Genomic DNA, 19,592 nt, shown 5'->3' with positions numbered 1-19,592 from the left:
AAAAGCGCAAAAGTTGTGTAAATATCGCAGAAAAAATGACTAAAATTAGGTGTTTTGTCATGAAGAAAATCAAAATATTTTCTATAACACACAAAAACATGTAATGATCTCCAAAAGTAACGATAAATCAGAATTGCATTTTAATTTCAAAATCACCTATTTAAGCATCAACAAAAATGCATTGTCATGCTAATTCCGCTGACGGCACAATTGCTTCGATACTTTGTTTCTTTCTCGCCTTGCCGCTTGACTGAGTTGAACTCGGCGTACGTTTCACTTTTACATCAGTCCCTCTGGTGCCATCCGGTGACGATGTCATGTGTTGACCTTGCACGTTGAACTTGTCTTGCGATTTCGAATTGATTGGAGTTTTTTTCTCGCTTCTTGGGGTGGTTGAAGGGCCTTCGTAAAACTGAAATAACAGGTAATGTTTTAAAGCAGAAATCCTCTTTCATGGGAAAAATGTTTGTGAGCACAAAGTATTCTAGGATTAGGTGTAAGAGACAAAATTGATTGAAATTGTTGTGTTTTTTTGCATTTGTAGCAGCAAAATTTTTGAAGCATCAAATCAAACAGTCCCACACAAAAATAATATTTCATTTATTCTAAAAAAATCAACTACAGCTAAAAAGGTCGCCAGTTAAAAGCTTTGTTGCCCTATATTGCACCACATGGTATCAGGACAAACTGTGTTCTGCATAACAAAGGTTTTCCTAATCAGTAATACATCATCTTGTGGTTCTATGGGAAGGAAAAAATATATTTGTGTAATGCCACTGGCCATAGGAAAAACAAAATGATTCTGCTTGTTGTGAGCAGTTATTCAACAATGACCTGGCACAAATATACTTGACCTTATTACCTTTGGTTTTGGAGATTTGTGTGAATTTGATTGTCGTGAATATGCCACAAAAGATCTTCTCGGCTTCGGTGCCAACTCAGTGTTGCTGTTTTCCTGTGAATTCAACCAGGCTTCCTTTACAACCTTGCGGACATGTGGGGGGTTTACTTGGGGTTGTAATCGTGAGTTCGATGATTCAAATTGCAACTTCCCACTGCTTCCTGCTGCCTTGACACTTGTGTGACCAACAAAATCTGCAATAAAATAAACATGTATCTGTTTATTGTTGTAAATATGCAATGGTTTGTGGTTGACATAGTAGTTTGAAGCAACAAGCCTTTCTTCTGCAATTACAAATGCCATTGTTGGATGATTATACATACAAAAATGCGGAGTTCACTTTAGGATAGCTAGCAAGCAAGTGGTTGCATATAGTTTACAGCTGTATAGATTAAATTCTCGAGATCTTGTCAATACATGTGTACAGATCATAATTGCAGACATATGCAAGCCAAGCTGGAATTTATATTTCATTGTTGTAAACATGCAACGACAATCATACTGGTTTACATAGTAGTTTAAAGTGACATGTTTTTTGCAACAACATATGCCATTATTGGTGATATAAGAAGACTTGTGCAAGCCATGATGGAATTTATGCTCAAAAGGTGCAAGATTTTAAGAAAAAGATTTAGCCTTGTTGCCACATCTGTCTGTCCTATTGTAATGACAAAAAAATGAAATAGAGTCTGCTTAATTTGGTGTTTTGATTAATGAAGAAAATAAATGGTGATGATAGGACAGAAAATTTATATTATAAAGCTGTAACAATGAAGACAAAAATTGGTCTGGAAATAATAAAGCTCCTATATTTTACCTGTGTCTATGGTTTTCACACTTATTAATTCATGTGACAAATTATGAAGATAAAGCAGAACTGAATACAAGTGAGTTGTTTACAGTCAAAGACACATTAATCAATTTAACCACATAACCCACATACATGCAATTAAACAAGTTATGTGATTAACCAGATTCTGATGTTTTGTAAATTAAAGGGTAATTACCAGAATCACTTTCTGCATCAGCGTAAGCTTCTTCTCCTTTGTAAATCTTTAAAAAGGTGCGAAGTGGGTTTTGTCGTGGAACATAGAGACCGAGGCGAGCATACGACCTCGAATCCATAAAATGAGAGCAGTTGTAACGAGCTCCAATAATAAATGAGTGTGGTGTCTCCCCCGTGTGACAAGGAATTGGCATCAAACTAATCGAAATAAAATTTGTGTGTTGAAAGTTTGAAAGCAGCTTGAGCAGCCACAAACTGGCAACAGGGTAATGATATACTTTAGTTTATATTTGTTACTTATTACACAGTGTACAAGCTATTGCTGCCAGGCATAATGTCAAATTTATAGAGCTCTTCTGGCAATTGTATTTTTGGTCCGACAACGTATACAGGTCGCCTTCATCAGGGTAAATAACACTGAATGTGACATGTGCAGTGCATGATAAACAAAGGAAAAAAGAATTAAATGCAACGAAAACACTGCATAATAGCAAATAATGTTATCACACAGTGCTTCTTATGTTTAAGGCTTGTTACAGTGCTAATTGATTATGTTCTGTTTCTCGTGATCTATTTGAATGCTATCCAGGTATTCATTTGTCTTATAAATGGCATCAGGTGTCAAATGTTGGACTTTACTTTAGACAAATTTATGAAAACTTACTCTTTGTTTAAGTGAAGAGGTTTTGGCTTCATATCTTTCATACCTAAAATCAAAGTAGTTTGTAAAAATAGATAAGACAAAACAGGTTTAAGACTATCAGAAAAATGTTTACACCCAGCGAAACACTTTCAAGTTAAGATGGACATAAATTCATAACTGGGATCAGCCCTGAAGCATTCATTCCGACCAGCGATCACGGCATGCTGATTTATAAATCATAGTACAGCAGGCCCATTGAAGGTGTTATACCGAATCAGCTGGTCACCAAGCTTTTGTAAGCTTTATTTACATGACATAACACACAAAAACATTAGATGTGGTAACATAGCAAGGGGGACTTGACTAAAATTCTGCATGTTTTCTGCCAAATATTAGCACAGTGTCAGCGATTAAGGAGACTGGCACCTCCGGTGATGTAAACAAGCACAAACACAGGTTGTAGCTACTGACAGCAACCTTTTGTTGTGATTCAAAATTAGATCAATTATGCCGACACAATGGGGACAATTGAATGAAGACAAAGAGCTTAACAGGACGGCAGATTCAAGCAAACTAGTGTTTTTCTACAGACACAAATCTGATCTGATGGCAGTTAACATTGAAACAATGGAAAGAAAGTCAAAAAGACAGTAACTTCCATCCCCCAAATATTTCTGTGATAACATTATTTTCTTAAAGTTTTTGGTAAAACACTTATGTGGATATGAAGTTGTTGTCAGACATATTACACATGCGATTTTATGCTTTATGTTCAACTTTATACAACTTAATCTGGCATTTTGTAGACCATTTAGTGCATCTTTTTCAATGCAATCAGTTTTACAGCACCAACAGAAATGTGGGTAAAAAAACCGATATTATTTAAATGTTTATTAGTCTTATTCTACCTTATGTTGAATTAACAAGGATAACTAACAAGTTAAATTTTCTGAAGTGACTTTTCTTAATCAACTCAAGGACATAAGTAACACTGTTTAAACACTTGAAACAACAGAGTCATCTACAGTGGGTGGAAGTACAAAGAAATCAGAGTGGGACACGAAAAGGTCGAAATCGTGACAACAATAAGGTTCACAGCCCACAAAAAGAGTGGTATTATTCCCATGTACTTCAGTACGACTTACAAGTGACTATATTGTGTGGTAAAATAAGGGGTCTTGCTGCCGGATCAGCAAAAATATGTTTAACCAGTCCATTGTGTTTGGGGCATTTCTTTACGGACATGTAGAAATGGGTATGGCAAATTTTTGGTGCACCCTAATCCATAGCAATTATTAATACCAAAGCATTTCCATACTTTGGACTTTATCACTCACTTTTAGACATTTTTTTTAACAAAAGTAAGCTATAAATAAGAATACAATGTCCCATATAAATACAATGATTAGTTAGCTGACAGTTAGTGCACACTGTTTTTATCTATAAGGTCCCATCAGTATATCTGGTGACAAGACGTTTGTTCGAATATTATGCTTTCTATAACAGTATATACATTAAGATGGATGCTACAACCTTGGTTAAGACCTTAATTTTTTCATCATGCAGACCAGAGTATTACCTGAGCCTATTCAGGGTTGACAACATACCATACAGATTCAGTTAAACATAAAATCTTTTTTTAATTCTGCTTACTGCAATAAATAACAGTTTGAAAAAGAAATAGTCACTTACGCTTTAGTTGTAGTTTTGTGTCATTTGACGGCACACTTGACATTGATTGACATCTGTGTTTCTCTCGTAATTTGCTTGCACGATTTAAACGACTTTCCTTGGCTGATGCCGGCCGATTCGATGCCTATATTATCAAGGCAAATATATTACAACAGATAATTCTATGTTTTTTTTATTAACCTACAGCTATCATTTTTTTAACAAATTTTGAAGCCCGTTTATCATGTGTAACAAACTAAATAAGTTTGTATTTCAGCTCTTGTGACATTAGTATTAGACAAAAATTTAACATTGATATAACAATCTTTCCTTCTGAAAAGGTACTAAAAGTAGACTGCTTATGCTAAACAAGGTCGGCAAAACAAGTTAGTTTAATGTCATAATTTTAAATATAAAACATTTGAACATCATAAAATCAATCTGTTCTATAGCATGCAACCAGTTATTAATGTCAAGTTTAGAACAAGTTGTTTTCATTTGAAAGAAAATGTCAAATACTCACTTGTAAAAATGTGTGTTTCCTGCTTGGTCTGTAATACATCTCACCGTCTATTATGACTGGGGCACTCTTAGTTGAAACACCAGATAAAGGGCGAGAATCTGGTGGCTGGCGTTGCTCTTGCTGAAATGTAAATATCAAAATTTAAATCTTACATTTAATTGGGAGGCACAATCTTGAAGTTGATCAGCAAATCAAAAATGAAGAAACAGTTGTACATTGTAAAAACTCTTTGACATAGAGAGTGCATTGACTCAGGAAATTGTAACAAAATTGCTGCACAAGGAAACCCATTAAAAGCCTATCATAGAGATGAAATAACCAAGCTAAAAAACAACAACTGAGAATGGAGAAGATTTTCCAAGTGACAGAGTAGGTCAATAAATACCTTTTTGTAAGGAATTGATGATGCAAATTAAGCGATATATACTGTTAGTTATTTATTCTCAGTGACCATGCTGTCTGTTGGAGGGTCTGGTGCTATTCAGAATAATTACTCTAAAAACAAACAATTGTTCATTTACCTTGGACATGGGTAGAAACTTCTCAGTAAACATGGGTGCCTCTCCATTGTGATTGCAAATTTTCTCATTAATCTCATTTATCCATCCAGGGGTTTTGGATAGGCTAACAGGAACTGGTTTTGACTGAAGCGCGTGTACGATGGCACTTTCCACCTCTGGCTTGTCGAACGTGTATGGAGATGGAGGATTACCTTTTCGGCCTACAAAAATATTTAAGTTTTGCTTACTTGTATGAACGTTTTAAAGAAACAATTTATAAGATAAACAAATATTTACTGCTAAGACAACAATACATCTAGTAACAATATATCAACCATTGTCACTAATTCCAGGACTTTTTCACCCGGAAATACACAATTTAGTAATATAATGCAGTTTCCTAATTCACAGTATTTAAAAGAAAACTTACTAGGCTTCAAACATTTACTGCAATTTATGCCACAGAACACCCCCAATTTACACAAAAATAAGCCAATAAACAACTGACCTACTACTGGAAACAGTTCTTGTATTGGGGGCAAAAGAACTGACATAGCGTAACTTGAATGGCAGTGACAGTTTATAGTAAAACTGATTAAATCAGCTGCTACATAACCATGTCTTTCGATCGTCAGGTTAAAAACCTTATATCAGAAATCAGCAGCACCACAGTATTCTTAAGTAGTTTTGTGCCACAATGAGAAACATGGTTCACCATGACAGCACAGTATTTACTAAATATTACTGGACAATGCAGTAACATGTTTAAGGTGTGTAGGAGCTTAGCCTGTCGGTAAGCTGGTTTTGTCAAGTCTGTTTATTCTACAGCTTTATTTCTTTTGTGTCTGACGCCTTTTGGCAAATCACAATTTAAAATTTGACTCCTAACACCCTGCATGACATTGTGTTGGGAAAAAGTTCAATGTAAGAATTCAATGACAATGTTTAAACAAATAAATTGGCCTGAAAGTTTTTGCTTTTGTTCTCAGTGTGTGAAATGAGGAATTAGTGCACCAATGCCACACAACAAATTTGATTTAAATTCTAAACAATTTTAACAACTAATCATGACAAAATAAATGTATAGGTTTGTCCCCACATAATGTATGTACACATATTTTCATGTAGTGCAAAAACATAAGACAAAAAAGTTGAAAGTTATTTAGTTGTAAAAACGATTTTGTTTAATTGCTGAACATACTAGTTCGTCCATGTTGGGCTAAATTTTTTTTAGTTCCGGTCAAAGTGAGGTCAAGGTAACGCTTCAATGCTTGTGCTGTCCGAACATTCCGCTGACATGAAGTTTCCGACACCTTTTTACCCCAAACTGGGGTTCTTGGGTGCTGCACTGTCAATGTCATCTTGCTTTCTACATGCAAAACAACAAGGTTTACAATTTTAACATATTGTTTAACCATGCAAAATTATTTTTTTAATAAATTTTAGGCCCACAATTTACAAACCAAGTCACCAACGATAAAATATATTCCTGCTGCTTTTATAATTTTATAAGAAAATAATGACAGTCCAAAATAGTAGGTTGAACACAAAATCGGCAAAGAACTTGTAATAAAGAAAAAATATTGTACAGCAAAGTTTAGAGCCTTGCCATAACACATCTGCAATTCAACATATATATTCCTTATACACAAGCTCTCTGGAAATTTTGTTTTTGCTTGATTAGGAAGACTTGATTTGAAGTCAAAGTGAGAAGACTTTAATTATAAAAAAAATTGCACTTCAATGCAAAATTTTGTAAAAACAAAAAAAGTGGCATTCTTCGATATTGTTTAAAAACGAGTATGACCCAATTATACACCCTATGGTCACATATGTCATATTTACAGCAAAGGCATCACTACTTCTGAACTACAAAAATTGCACAGAATGTATTTTGCAAGTATTGTTAATGATAGTAGTTTCTTTCTTAATATATAAGCTATTGCTGCCAGGCATAATATCAAGTTTATAGAGATCTTCTGGCAATTATTTTTATTCCGGTGTTTTGACGTCCTATATACAGGTCGCCTTCATCAGGGTAAATAACACTGAATGCGCGTAGTACAGCGCACAATAAAAACAAAGGAAAAAGAATTAAATGCAAGCATGTCACAATGCGACAAAGTTCCTTTCTCAAGATGTAGTACATTTTTTACCACTAATGAACTCTGAAAATTCTCTGTCAACTTTGACAAATTAAGAAGCAATTTTTGTTATGTGATCCTGTTTTAAATTGTTGTTTATTTCATTTTATTGTAAACATATTAAAATTGCATAACGTTCTACACCAGTGGTTCCCAAACTTTTTCGTTATTTTGTCAAAACGGTCCCTTTGCCATTATTTCGAGGGCTCGCGGTCCTTAAGCTGGAATGTGTATTTTAGAAAAACGAAAGTTGATTGCAGGATTTTCGCTAGTTATGCAAAATTGCGCATAATAATGATCTAAATTCTAAACACAGCTTGTGACATTACAGACAAGACAAAAAGCAGTACGATTATGCGCGAACAATTGCATTTTTGATAGTTGTCATTTAATAAAGGCTATTGTTTAGCAATGGAGACAGTCGATTTCTCAATTCTCTTGATTTAAACTCATTCAGTGGCACAAACTGACGCTAAATAAGATTATAGAATTACTTTACCCGCCTTGCGGTCCCCCCAAAATTGCCTCACGGACCCCTAAAGGAAAGCGGACCCCAGTTTGGGAACCGCTGTTCTACACTTACTATGTAAACTTAGTTTCTACAACTTTTTTAAATGCAGCCATTTCAAAAACATCATTCTTTCAACTGTGCAGTTTTTAGCAAACCCTAGCTCGTATTGTCTTGACAGACAGCAAAATAAGTGGGTTTTTTATAAAAATCCGGCTAAAATTTGACTTACCATGCTTTGCGGAAGATTATTTTTACAAACAAACACTAGAAAAGTTTCCACAAACAATTGTTGTTGTCATTCCCAACCGCTATTTGCACGTTCAACATTTTATCCTGCTCCCCACGACCTTAACTCTAAAATAAACTAGTGGCACAAACCTTGACGGACAATAAATTCCGATTAAAAATTGTTTAAGTTGCGGTACAACTTTTTAATTGACAGCTGAGTTTGACAGTTTAAATTTTAAAGCTTAACAAAAAAGTTTAACTTCTGTTCTTAAACCCGCATTCGAAATAATCTCAGACGCTATGTGTTGACAAGCAAGTTACAAAGTTTGTTGGTTCTAATCCCGTCTTAACCATTTGTGTTTCCTAAGGAAGCCAAAAAGTTTATTTGCATAGTCACTTCTTCATCACTTTACCATTATTGAAAGATTACGTACACAACAAAGACACGGGAAAAAACATGGGTTAATTATGGGGCAGGAAGAAATGATGTAGGCTAAACAGCATTTCTGCAACCTTTAAAAACTGAAATAAAATCACCAAGTCTAAGTCAAAAAAAGACTAAATGTAAAATGATCCAGATGAAAAGCAGGTAGAAATAAGACTCGTTCGACATTATTGTAACCAAGAAAACACACAACTATCAAGCATAGCAAATTTATTGCACCAGTATTAAACAACAAAATAATGTTTAACAAATCTTAATTTAAAAATCTGTTATTTTTTGCACTCCCTACTCTTGGATTCCTTCAGGGGAACAGGCCCACCCTAAGTTAGTAGATCCCAACCAAAACGAGTTGAAAAAAGTCGTTTAATACATGGTTACACTCTAATTATAAATAAAATTATAGATGAAAGCTAATCACAATGAAATAGATGTTGATTTGATTATTTTTCTTCCACAACGGGATTTGTGATTTTTCCAATTCCTTCCACTTCACAAGTGACAACATCTCCAGCCTAAAAATTCGAAAAACAAAAACAAACTGTGGTATTTGGTTCTCCGCTAACGAGTATTATCAGCACCTCCATCAATACAATACAGTTATAAAACATTATAATGGACTAGCATCTGGACAATATCAATACTGCACACAACAACTTGGCGTTTTTAGTTATATTATGTTGTGTTTTTTTATCTATACCAGGGGTGGCCAACCGGTCAAAGCCTAAGAGCCATATTTTTATTGTGTTACCACAAAGAGCCACATTATACACATAAGCACATTTGTTAAATGGCTCGTCCCTTCCTCACCGGCAGAGACCTGTGCTTAGCCAGATCTATTCTAAATGTCGCACACCAACATAATAATGACACAATTTGACTTGTACAGACCACGGGCCAGTCATTTTCAACAATAAATGGTCAGTGCAAACACTGTCTCTCACCACAAAACCCTCATTTAAACGAATCCATCAAACAAAAACATATGAATTAAAAAAAAACTTTTTTCTCATTCTATAAATAACGTGCGGTGAGATTCATTTCTGGTGAATTGCTAAAATCTTTTTTCACTGCCAATTCGAAGGCTAATTTGACAAAAATTGTTTATGTAAAAGATTTTTCCTGCTGAAAAAACTTGCGGTATTTTCATCTAACGCGCACGCGCCCCAAACACCTAACGCGCATGTGCCCCAAGTGCAAAGTGGCGAAACTAAATTCATTTCGACGTCATTAATGCATTCACCACCAACAATCGCTCAATTCAAACCCAAGCCAAACTGCCGATAAAATATAACGTTCGTCATAACCCGAAAAACAACGGATTGAAGCATTATTTACTTTGGAACACATTTGTTGCAAATATTGCTGTTGCTTTGTGTCTCATTCGCATTGTACGCAACAATGAGCAACCATTCATTGTTCACAATTGAATATATGCCATCATAATCAAGCCATTTGCCACATAAAGTTGCAGTTTTAAGGCAAGGTTTGTGACCATACCGATAATAAGTTTGTTCAAAAGCAAAAATTTAACGATTTTTGTACCAGATCGCCACATACTAACCCAAATATACACAATGGCCCCAAACTTTGACAACAACTTAAAGAGCCACATAAAACCAGGCGAAGAGCCGCATGTGGCTCGCGAGCCGCGGGTTGGCCACCCCTGATCTATACTATGAGATGCAATTATTTTTCAACCCACCATTAAATAACTTGAACTTTATAACACAAAAATGTTTCACAAAAATCCCATTCCTAATTTGAAAACAGGTTTATTATGGTTACATGCTTGATAAACTGTTTGATTCACGCACTTATAATTTATTGAACCTCTTGCACAATATCTAGTTTTACAAGCTCAACATTAAACTAACCTTAAGTAAGATTGGAGGTTTTCGGAATATTCCAACACCGGGTGGCGTCCCAGTAAGTATAACATCACCAGGTTTTAGAGTAACAAATTTAGAAATCCATGACACCACAAAGTCGACCCCAAACACAAGTTGTGATGTTGAACTATTTTGCATCACTTTGTCGTTGACAATGCATCTCAATGAAAGATTATGGGGGTCTATAAAAAGTAAAACGATTTGTCAAGTTGCAAGTCATGTTTTTAAAGCAACAACTCTGGTAAAAGGAGAAACTTAGAGACAAGAAATGTAAGAGCAGGTTAGGTTTCAGGTTTGAAAAGAGCAAAATTCCATTAAAACCCAATTGACCCATATTTATTTTAAAAAGTTTAAAATTTATAAATGATGCAAAAAAGTTTAAACAGACTTCTTACAAAGTTAACATAGTACGTAAAAAAATTTCTTGTATGATACCTTTCACAGCATCTTTGGTTAGCAGCCATGGTCCGAGGGGACAAAAAGTGTCAAAAGTTTTTCCAAGTAGCCATTGTTTTCCATTTTTCTGCATCTGCCAGTCTCTAGCACTCACGTCATGAGCCACAGTATACCCAGCGACATAATCAAATGCGTTTTCTATCTAAATGTAAAATAAAGATAATCAAAGAATTTTTTCAGGTAGATGTGTGAAATTCTATTTATTTATTTTGTCAAATATTGGTTTAAAGTTAGTAAACCATTCACAAAAAGTATAAACTTCCTCACAATAAAAAAACTTTTGAAGCTCACTTGAATATTTTTCCCTGTTTGGCCAATGACCACAGCCAGTTCAACTTCCCAATCCACTGAATTAGACAATTTCGGCAAAATTATTGGATCTCCATCACCTAAATGCAACAATAGAAATATTACTCATATTGTTTGTGTTTGCATTCATATCAGAACAAACTGTCTGTTTTGCAATTTACTGTTTATATACATGAACAGTCACATACTATTAGGTGGCTAATATGGACCAAAACTATGTATCATAACAAACACGTCATGTTTATACACCAGCAGTTCCCAACCTGTGGTGGGCGGCGGGTCACCTGACAATTTACCTGGGGTCACCTAAGACATGGTTCCCAACTTGTTTTAGGCCAGGGACCAGTAGCCCCAATAAAATAAACTCATGGACCACTTTACTGTTGAGAAAAAATACATTCAATTTAAATCTAATTTAATACTTGGGGTCACCGCAACTTGGCAAATGTTACCAAGGAAAAGGTTGGAAACCGCTGCTTTACACTGATTGCCTGGGGACTTCACCAACTTACTCTGAGCATTAGTACTGTGTGAGCACTGTACCTGTAATGGAGCTTGGAAATTTGCTGAAAATCACTGGCTCCTCTGGGATTGGGGCATTTTGCTCCAAGCAGTGGTCTTTATAGTTCATTCCAACACACACAACCTAAAACATACAGAAGCACAAGATAATGTTGCTGTGAGTTGCTTGCTGTTTTAGTTAAACAGAGAAAGCACATCACAATTTTAGAAAAACAGCAGCTCAAACAAATTTAAACTTTTTTAGTTTACCTTTTCACATCCGGTTATTGGAGAAAGAATCTTTACATCTTGAGTTGAAATAGTTGATTTGCAACTGGCTACAAAACTATGAAAAAAATGATACTTTTGTTGCAAATATTGACATTATGCTTCAGGAAATATTATAAACCAGCTATAGACTTTGCTTTTAAGGGGGATCTAATATCAATACAATTTACGAAAGGATTTGATTAATTCAACTGTATGGTTTCATCTGAGATATAAGGCCCCTACCTTTTTGCCTTTTCCATTAAACTTGATCCACCTGCCAAAAAAGACACCATGTTGTTTGGAAAACTTTCATTGTCAGCGGTTAAGTCTACAATGCTGGAATCATCTTTCTGTACTCCAATGCTGCAATCAAATACAAGTTTAAAACCTACATGGTATAAAACATGTGCACAGTCATGACTGCTACAAGTTTAATTCAATGCAAAAGTTTCATAATTCATACAAACTAGAACTACTGACCAATAGTCAAAATCTTTGCTATTGAGTTAAATTTGATTTGATTTCGCATCACAAAATATGAATTTGTCACCCACCTTTGCTTTCCGTCTTTAACAAACTGCACTAACTTCATATTCACGCGAGTTGCAGTTGATAGTTTTCTTCTGCAAAAGTTTATGGATGCGCCACGCCACATAAGCAGTGTGTGTGATTATAAAATTGCTGAAATGCGAAACCTAAAGTTAATATTTATCCAAAAACAAAAAAGGAAAATCTTGCGCACACTTTTTCCCAAATTGGGTATTCCCCTCCGATCACTCGACCGTAACAAACAAAATAAAAATTTAATGATTAAATAAAATAAGTATGACAGTTTGATTGCCTCAAATATCTGCCATGAGTGAAAACCTTTTTAAAACTACCGCTAAACTAAAGGCTCTTTTAACCTTTTTTCTTTACCACCGAAATTTACAGAACGATTATGACCAGACTTTCCATTTACTGAACATAAAACCGGTTAAAGGCATAATATGTTTAATTGCATAGATTGAATTTTCAAATCCCGGTTTAAGTCCTTGAAGGAAATACCTGTTTCAAACAGTTTCTTCACCCGTTTGATTAAGACAATCTTTCTTGAAACCCATTTTAGGATTTTTTCCCAAACAATAAGACACAGCAGATACCCAATGATATTTATTAAGATCATTAAATCGGTTAGATTGAATCCATTTGTCACAAACATAATGTTTTAAATCAATTCTGAAAAATATGGACACAAAAATAAGAAAAAATCCAAATATTCAAGTTACACAGATAGTTACACACAAATGTTTAAACAATTAGTTTTCAAGCTGTTGATTTTTATCAACTCATATCAGCACTTAGACAAGGTGACAACACAAAGTATCCACAAAGTATATATACCACTTAAGCACCTGGATACCAAGATATTGGAAAACTGCCTGCACATAATATATATATTGCAGAAATCACACGCAATATTACAACAATAATAACAATAAAGATCAAATGGAAAACAAGGTAAGAAACAATTACGCAACAGTTGTCACAACGAAAAATGTCTGGTGTAATCGTATTCAATGGTTGGGATGACAGCTTGGACAAATTTGAGAAACACTAGCAAATACATTTGAACTTCAAGATTGCCCCCTCCATCTTCAACTGTCTGCATTATTTTCTTCATCACCTCTGCATGCCTGAACAACATAACATTTAGAGATTGAGTGGTTTTTGTAGTTTCATTTTGGTTTCAGAATCTGAGTTTTAAACTATCATTTGAACATGACATATTGTCAAAAATTTTATGAAATAATTCGGCAAAACGATACTATAGTTGGAGAAAGAAATCTTTCTATTTTCACTTGCATCTATGATTTGAGCCCTTTTTAATTGATTTCGTACATTTTTGTCAAAGTATCTGTCAGCAAGTGGTAAAGTGCCTACATGGTGTTTGGAATGTGTGAATACAAACCCTAAGAAGGGTGAATGAGACCAGATTCTAGTGGTATTTCAATTACAAACCCCCACCCCAACCAGAATAGCTCTTACCATCCTTATAAATATATTTTTTGCATAGAGTATACAGAAGTCCAGTAACCAGCTTATCACGTAATCAGTGATGGAATTAAAATTTTTTCAGCTGGTTCTTTCACAAAAGTCATATTTTTCAGCCGGTTTTGTTACAAAAAATCCATTGACAGTAACCAGTAATGCTAAATCGCTGATCTTACAAAATTTTGTGAGACGGTTCTATAGAACCGGTGCGAACCAGCTGAATCCCACCACTGCAAGTAAATAACCTGTGGTATCATGCTATATTTAGAACCATCGGTCACAGACACCTCGAACAATGTTACTTACTTGCATGGATGCACCGAGCACATGTTGGGAGGTGGTAAATGGGGATGGGGTTCGACTGTAACAGTTTTGTTGACATGATCCTGGCTGATGTCGTCGTACATTTGGTTCATTGTCAAAGGCTTACGATCCTAAAAAACGGTAAAATTGGTAAATGTATTGAAAACAGAACATTGAGATATAGACAGGGTTGCCATACCGTCCTTATTTCTAAGATTTGTCCTTAGTTTGAAGGGCTATGTCTTATAAAAGTTCATTGTCCTTATTTCTAAGAAATGTCCTTATTTTTGACTGTAGTCCTTATTTTGTCTTATTTTCAACAATTACCATAGTCAAATCCCTGCTACAAGCAGAAGTGAACCTAGACCCGGCCTGTTGTAAGATGCACTTACTATTTTCTACGAACAAAGAGTTGCTGAAACAGATTGTTTCTGGCCAAAATATTGCAAATATTATGTCATGGCTCGTATAAATGCAAAGATTTGTTCAAAAACGTTTGTTTCATTTCGCATAAAAATTTATTTTTTGGTTGTCCTTATTTTTGGTTTCAAGTCGATGGCAACCCTGGATATAGATATTTGTGTACTAATGGTACCCAAAGCTTTGCCAACAGTGAAATTGTTAAACAAATATCAGAAAATTTACAGCTTGTGTTAATATTCCCGTACGGTAAAATCAGTTTAATGCGCATAAAAAGGCAAACAATGTCTTCACAACTTTCATATGGACTGCACTGTTGTGTAAATTTGTTAATTTCATATTCACAACGTAACTTAGCTCTACAAATATACAATATATATATTTAAAACAGGTGGCAGGCAACCAGGGTCAGTTAAATCTTTACTTGATGAAACAGAAATATTAATTTTGCCCATCAAGACGGCATCGTCAGTTTCGGTCCTATTCAAATAGAAGTCTGCCACTCTTTTCGAGTATATACTTTGTATATTTGCTAAGTTAAAACAGATCCGTCAGTCACCACCCTTTAACACAGGCCAATTCCTGTAGTCTGTTACGACATTACACTCGTAACTCAGCCTTATTTACCAGTATGATATACTTGTAGGTATTTTTGTTACCTCATCATAACCAGATAGCCAGAGTCTTGGAGTTTGGTAGTACTTGTCATATGTTATGTGTAGATCGTATGTTCTCGTTTGAAGAATACTCCCGTCATCATTGGCTGAAGCTGAGGCCTGTGCCTTTTTCACAGCAACCAAGTCAACAGTTGCCTTAAAACATAAATTATAAATTGCTTTGAAGATAATTTGTAACAAAAGCCAACTCATAACTAGAAGAGTGGCTTTCTGATATACTTCCATTTTATATATTCTATACGATATTTACCAATTTACTATACACATCATTTGATCTACACATATGATTGTTTTTGTAAACAAAAACTAATGGGTCCCCACACGCATGTTTGTGCGGATTTACGGTAAACAAATGTTGCGGTGATTTTTACATTCTTAAGGACAAATTTTTAGAAAGCATTAACCCAACAATAAAAAAATTGTTCGTATTCTTTTTGCACTATTATTGTCATGTAATTACAAAAACATTAAAAAAACGTAACAAAGACTTAAATCTAATCTCTTGCTTTAACCCAGATATAGTCCTCCAAGGTCGGGCAATTTTTTTTAGAAAGCTGTAACAGTTGTGTTACAGACACTTTAAATTAAAAAGCAATTTGCTACAAGTGTATACATAACAAATTGTTTTTCATTTAACTTTGTTTCGCAAAATGAGTACCATTGACCTGTAGTAACCTCTCAGGGTGCACACGCCAAACGACTGTTTGACCTTTTGACACCGTTTTCAATAGCACGCCGTCATTCGTGTTCAACAATACTGTTAAGCCTAATTTATACATGCCTTGAGTATTGACTCCTAAATTGATTGTTAAAAAAACGCTACGTTATGAAGAAAGTTCTGAGCTGTGTTTGTAATACCGACTAGTTGACCTTAAGTAACCCGTGATCATGCGGTGGCCAACCTGACAGCGAGCATTTAAAAAACATTTATTTGGCAAAAAAGTCAAGTTAATTTTTTCATCTTAACTTTTATTAACAAAGTTTTTCTTGACATATACAAAACCGAAGCACGGTTATTAGGCTTAAATCACGTCATAGGTGTAAAACCTTCACCAAAACTAAAAATGTGAGTGATAACTTAATAAAACGACATAGCATTGCTGTGCAAAACAGCTGATTTCTAATCACTGAAACGATGTCTCGTAAAACGTCTGTCCGACGTCAAGCTGAGCCCTCCCGCTATCGTAAACCAGTGAGTTACTCTCTTGGTACTTCTGCCTACAGTGTCTTTCTTGACCAAACGAGCGTTAGACACATTTACGTTTCGGGGGCCTGTGGGTGAATCTCTGGGTCATATGGGGTCAAAATTCACATGGACCATCTTTAGACCAATATCTGTAATGTGTGTAAAATTGAAAAAGTTTGAACCATTCTTTCTTGACCAAAACGTGGGAACAATAGCCGCGCTAAAAATTTCACGTTTTGGGGTGCTGTGGGTGAACCGAGGGATCAAACGAGGTCAACATTCACATGGACCATCTTTAGACCAATACCTATTATGTGTGTCAATTTGAAAAAGTTTGAACCATTCTTTCTTGACCAAAACGTGGGAACAAATCCGCGCAAAAAATTTCACGTTTTGGGGGCCTGTGGGTGAACCGAGGGATCAAACGGGGTCAAAATTCACATGGACCATCTTTAGACCAATATCTACAATGTGTGTAAATTTGAAAAAGATTGAACCATTCTTTGTTGACCAAAACGTGGGAACAAATCTGCGTTAGAAAGAAAAAAAGAAAAAAGAAAAAAGAAAAAAAGAAAAAAAAAATATAGACAAAAACAATATGTGTCCCCTTCAGGGAAGGGGACCCATAACAAGTGAGTATTTAATTGCAATTGTGTTGAAACAATTGTTTGTAGAATAATTATGATAAGTGAAAAACAATTTGCCTACCAAGGTTTTAGAGCTCTTCTGACAAATGTATTTTTGAAATTATGCTTGACAGCAATAGCTTATGTATAATTTGTCTATCTTATCATGTAATTAACCGATTTATGCAAACAATTGAATGATTTTCTTAACAAATGACTATGGAATTTTAAGATTCCTGTGCATTTAAGTGAAATAAGTAATTAACCAGATTAGTCTGTTGTTTTACATTTAAGGATTTTGGGTTTGAGCATGTTCTCTCTTAGCTGTGTGACTGTGCAATTTTTGCATTACTTACATGTAAACTATGTACAAGAAAAGCTATTCTGTCCATGGTAAGTATCCTGCCAGAGCCATACTATGTGCTCAACTAATGTTGCTCACTTGTTTGTATGCCCACAACTCAGAGAACATTTATTGCGAGTCTGAGTTATATTCACATCAACATACTTACACTGTCCTCAGATTGAAGCATTTCTGCATAATCTTCCATGTCGAGGGCCTCATCATCATCATCATCGTCATCATCTTCATCATTATTACCACCAGAGGTCTCTCCACTTTTCTGAAATTACAGACGTAGAAATAACATTTCCTCAGAAACAAAATTGTCGACTACAAAAGTAACTTAGTTTTTAGTCCAACGAACTGCATCGACTACAAAATTTTAGTTTTAGATCAACGGACTTCCAACTTTAATCACAAGTTTCTTACCACTTTTCTGAAATTGTAAACATTTAAATTACAGTTTTTTACAATTCCTGGTCTAATGCCTTAAAACTCGAGTACAAATACAAAGTAGCTTGAACTACAAAAGTAATTTAGTTTTTCAGTTTAGCACTGAACTCTCAACATAAATCACAGGTTTCTTACTTCTTTTAAAGTCATTTCTTTCACTTCTCCTTGTAATTTATCAAAATCGACGTTATGATGTGTGTCTACCCAACCTCCGTCACCACCATCTTCAATAATTGCTTCATGTTCGTCATTGTACTCCATTTGTTTGCAGCGCTTGTGGCAAGGTACTTTCATGCAAAACAAATGATGTTTGTTTTGTTTTTCACAAAATATTCCACTCAAAAACAAACAAGAGAATAAGCGGGTATTGTCATGTTTAAACTGTCTGGGTAATTGAATACTAATTAATTGCATATTCCATTTAATTGCATAAAGATTGTGAACTGAGCGCCTGATGTTTATAGACCAAAAACTCTGGATATTTAGAAATTCTATTTAATCGCACATAGAACAAGCTTACGATTTATTTTCTGTTTTAAAAGACAATTTAAATAAGACTGTCCCTAAAAGCAGTGTATTGGGCTTGTAGTTTTACCCTTGCAGACCATTAGATTCTGTGTGTTTTATCTTGTTATCTTACCATTGCGGGTAAGTAGATACTGCTTGTCGCTGGGAAGGTAAGGCTTAAGCTTGGATTTTTCTCCTGTATGCCACTGCCAAGTTGGACAGTGATGTACCAGAAAGTCACCAGCAATTACGAACTCTTCTGGGGTCAAAACTCCTGTTTCTTTAAACTTCGAATTCTAAAACAATGCACAATGTAACATTTTAAAATGCATGGCTTAAACTCCTCAATTGGTTTAAAAAGCATCTTGTAACTACTACAATACGCAACACTATCATAACGTATGTGTTAAATATTAAAACTGTTTCTTCCACAACAATGTAAAATATGTAGCCATGTGCAAAAAGGAAAAATTGGTGAAACAAACATGTTATTGGCAAAATGCCTTTAAATTGCTTTACCTTAAGAACAGGAGTTAGCATTTCAGCAACGCCCAACGCGCTGCTTTTGACGGAATTAAATACATTCTGCATGTTTTTGCCTACTTTCAAATCAAAAAAGTTCAAGCAAATATATTTCAGTCTCACTCTCAAACTCATACGCATTAACGCATATGATTTTCTTCTACTTTTTATCGAAAAACATTTCAAAAAATTAAGGTACGAATTTAAAATACAATACGAAACACAAGATTACCACTTTATTAAAGGATAACAAATCGTGTTTAATTACTAATAAAGAATGTATCATTAACAATTGCATTTCAAAACAAAAAAGTTTAAAAATATAAAACAAAATAATTTTTAACTTATCCTAGATATGTGATAAACTTTGTCACTTTACCTTAATTTAATGGTGATATTTTGTTCCGAAATAAAAAAGAAAACGTTCAAAATGTCACATGTATGTTAAAAAAGTATTTTATTTTTCTTGAAGTCGTAAACTCTCTCTCTTTTAATGTTGGTAAACCAAACTGTTTGGTTTGATA

General features: G+C 34.7%; 3 protein-coding genes across 3 annotated transcripts; all 3 read right to left on the bottom strand.

The window, feature by feature from the left end:
- Nucleotides 1–27: 27 nt before the first annotated feature.
- LOC145230611 (uncharacterized) lies at nt 28–8,244 on the bottom strand. The gene is made up of 9 exons (XM_080096081.1): nt 8,129–8,244; nt 6,446–6,613; nt 5,266–5,465; nt 4,745–4,864; nt 4,243–4,366; nt 2,572–2,614; nt 1,909–2,105; nt 863–1,095; nt 28–412 (listed from the first exon to the last, which is right to left on the bottom strand). Exons 2-9 carry the CDS (start codon nt 6,603–6,605, stop codon nt 185–187), a joined length of 1,305 nt encoding a protein of 434 aa, XP_079952207.1. The 5' UTR covers nt 6,606–6,613; nt 8,129–8,244; the 3' UTR covers nt 28–184.
- A 523-nt stretch (nt 8,245–8,767) lies between these two features.
- Nucleotides 8,768–12,723, bottom strand: LOC145230515 (oxaloacetate tautomerase fahd2, mitochondrial-like). Its single transcript, XM_080095960.1, has 8 exons — nt 12,552–12,723; nt 12,241–12,360; nt 11,998–12,073; nt 11,770–11,872; nt 11,209–11,306; nt 10,897–11,059; nt 10,447–10,643; nt 8,768–9,084 (listed from the first exon to the last, which is right to left on the bottom strand). The coding sequence occupies exons 1-8, from the start codon at nt 12,650–12,652 to the stop codon at nt 9,013–9,015; spliced, it is 930 nt and encodes a 309-aa protein (XP_079952086.1). The 5' UTR covers nt 12,653–12,723; the 3' UTR covers nt 8,768–9,012.
- Nucleotides 12,724–13,136: 413 nt separating this feature from the next.
- On the bottom strand, nt 13,137–19,224 carry LOC145230080 (ubiquitin-like-conjugating enzyme ATG3). The gene is made up of 7 exons (XM_080095457.1): nt 19,066–19,224; nt 18,680–18,842; nt 18,175–18,326; nt 17,756–17,866; nt 15,414–15,566; nt 14,338–14,465; nt 13,137–13,673 (listed from the first exon to the last, which is right to left on the bottom strand). Exons 1-7 carry the CDS (start codon nt 19,207–19,209, stop codon nt 13,523–13,525), a joined length of 1,002 nt encoding a protein of 333 aa, XP_079951583.1. The 5' UTR covers nt 19,210–19,224; the 3' UTR covers nt 13,137–13,522.
- Between the last annotated feature and the right edge of the window lie 368 nt (nt 19,225–19,592).

This window comes from Phallusia mammillata, chromosome 5, assembly GCF_965637545.1.
Source record: "Phallusia mammillata chromosome 5, kaPhaMamm4.hap1.1, whole genome shotgun sequence".
Taxonomy (NCBI): domain Eukaryota; kingdom Metazoa; phylum Chordata; class Ascidiacea; order Phlebobranchia; family Ascidiidae; genus Phallusia; species Phallusia mammillata.
This window is presented reverse-complemented; position numbering and strand designations above follow the sequence as displayed.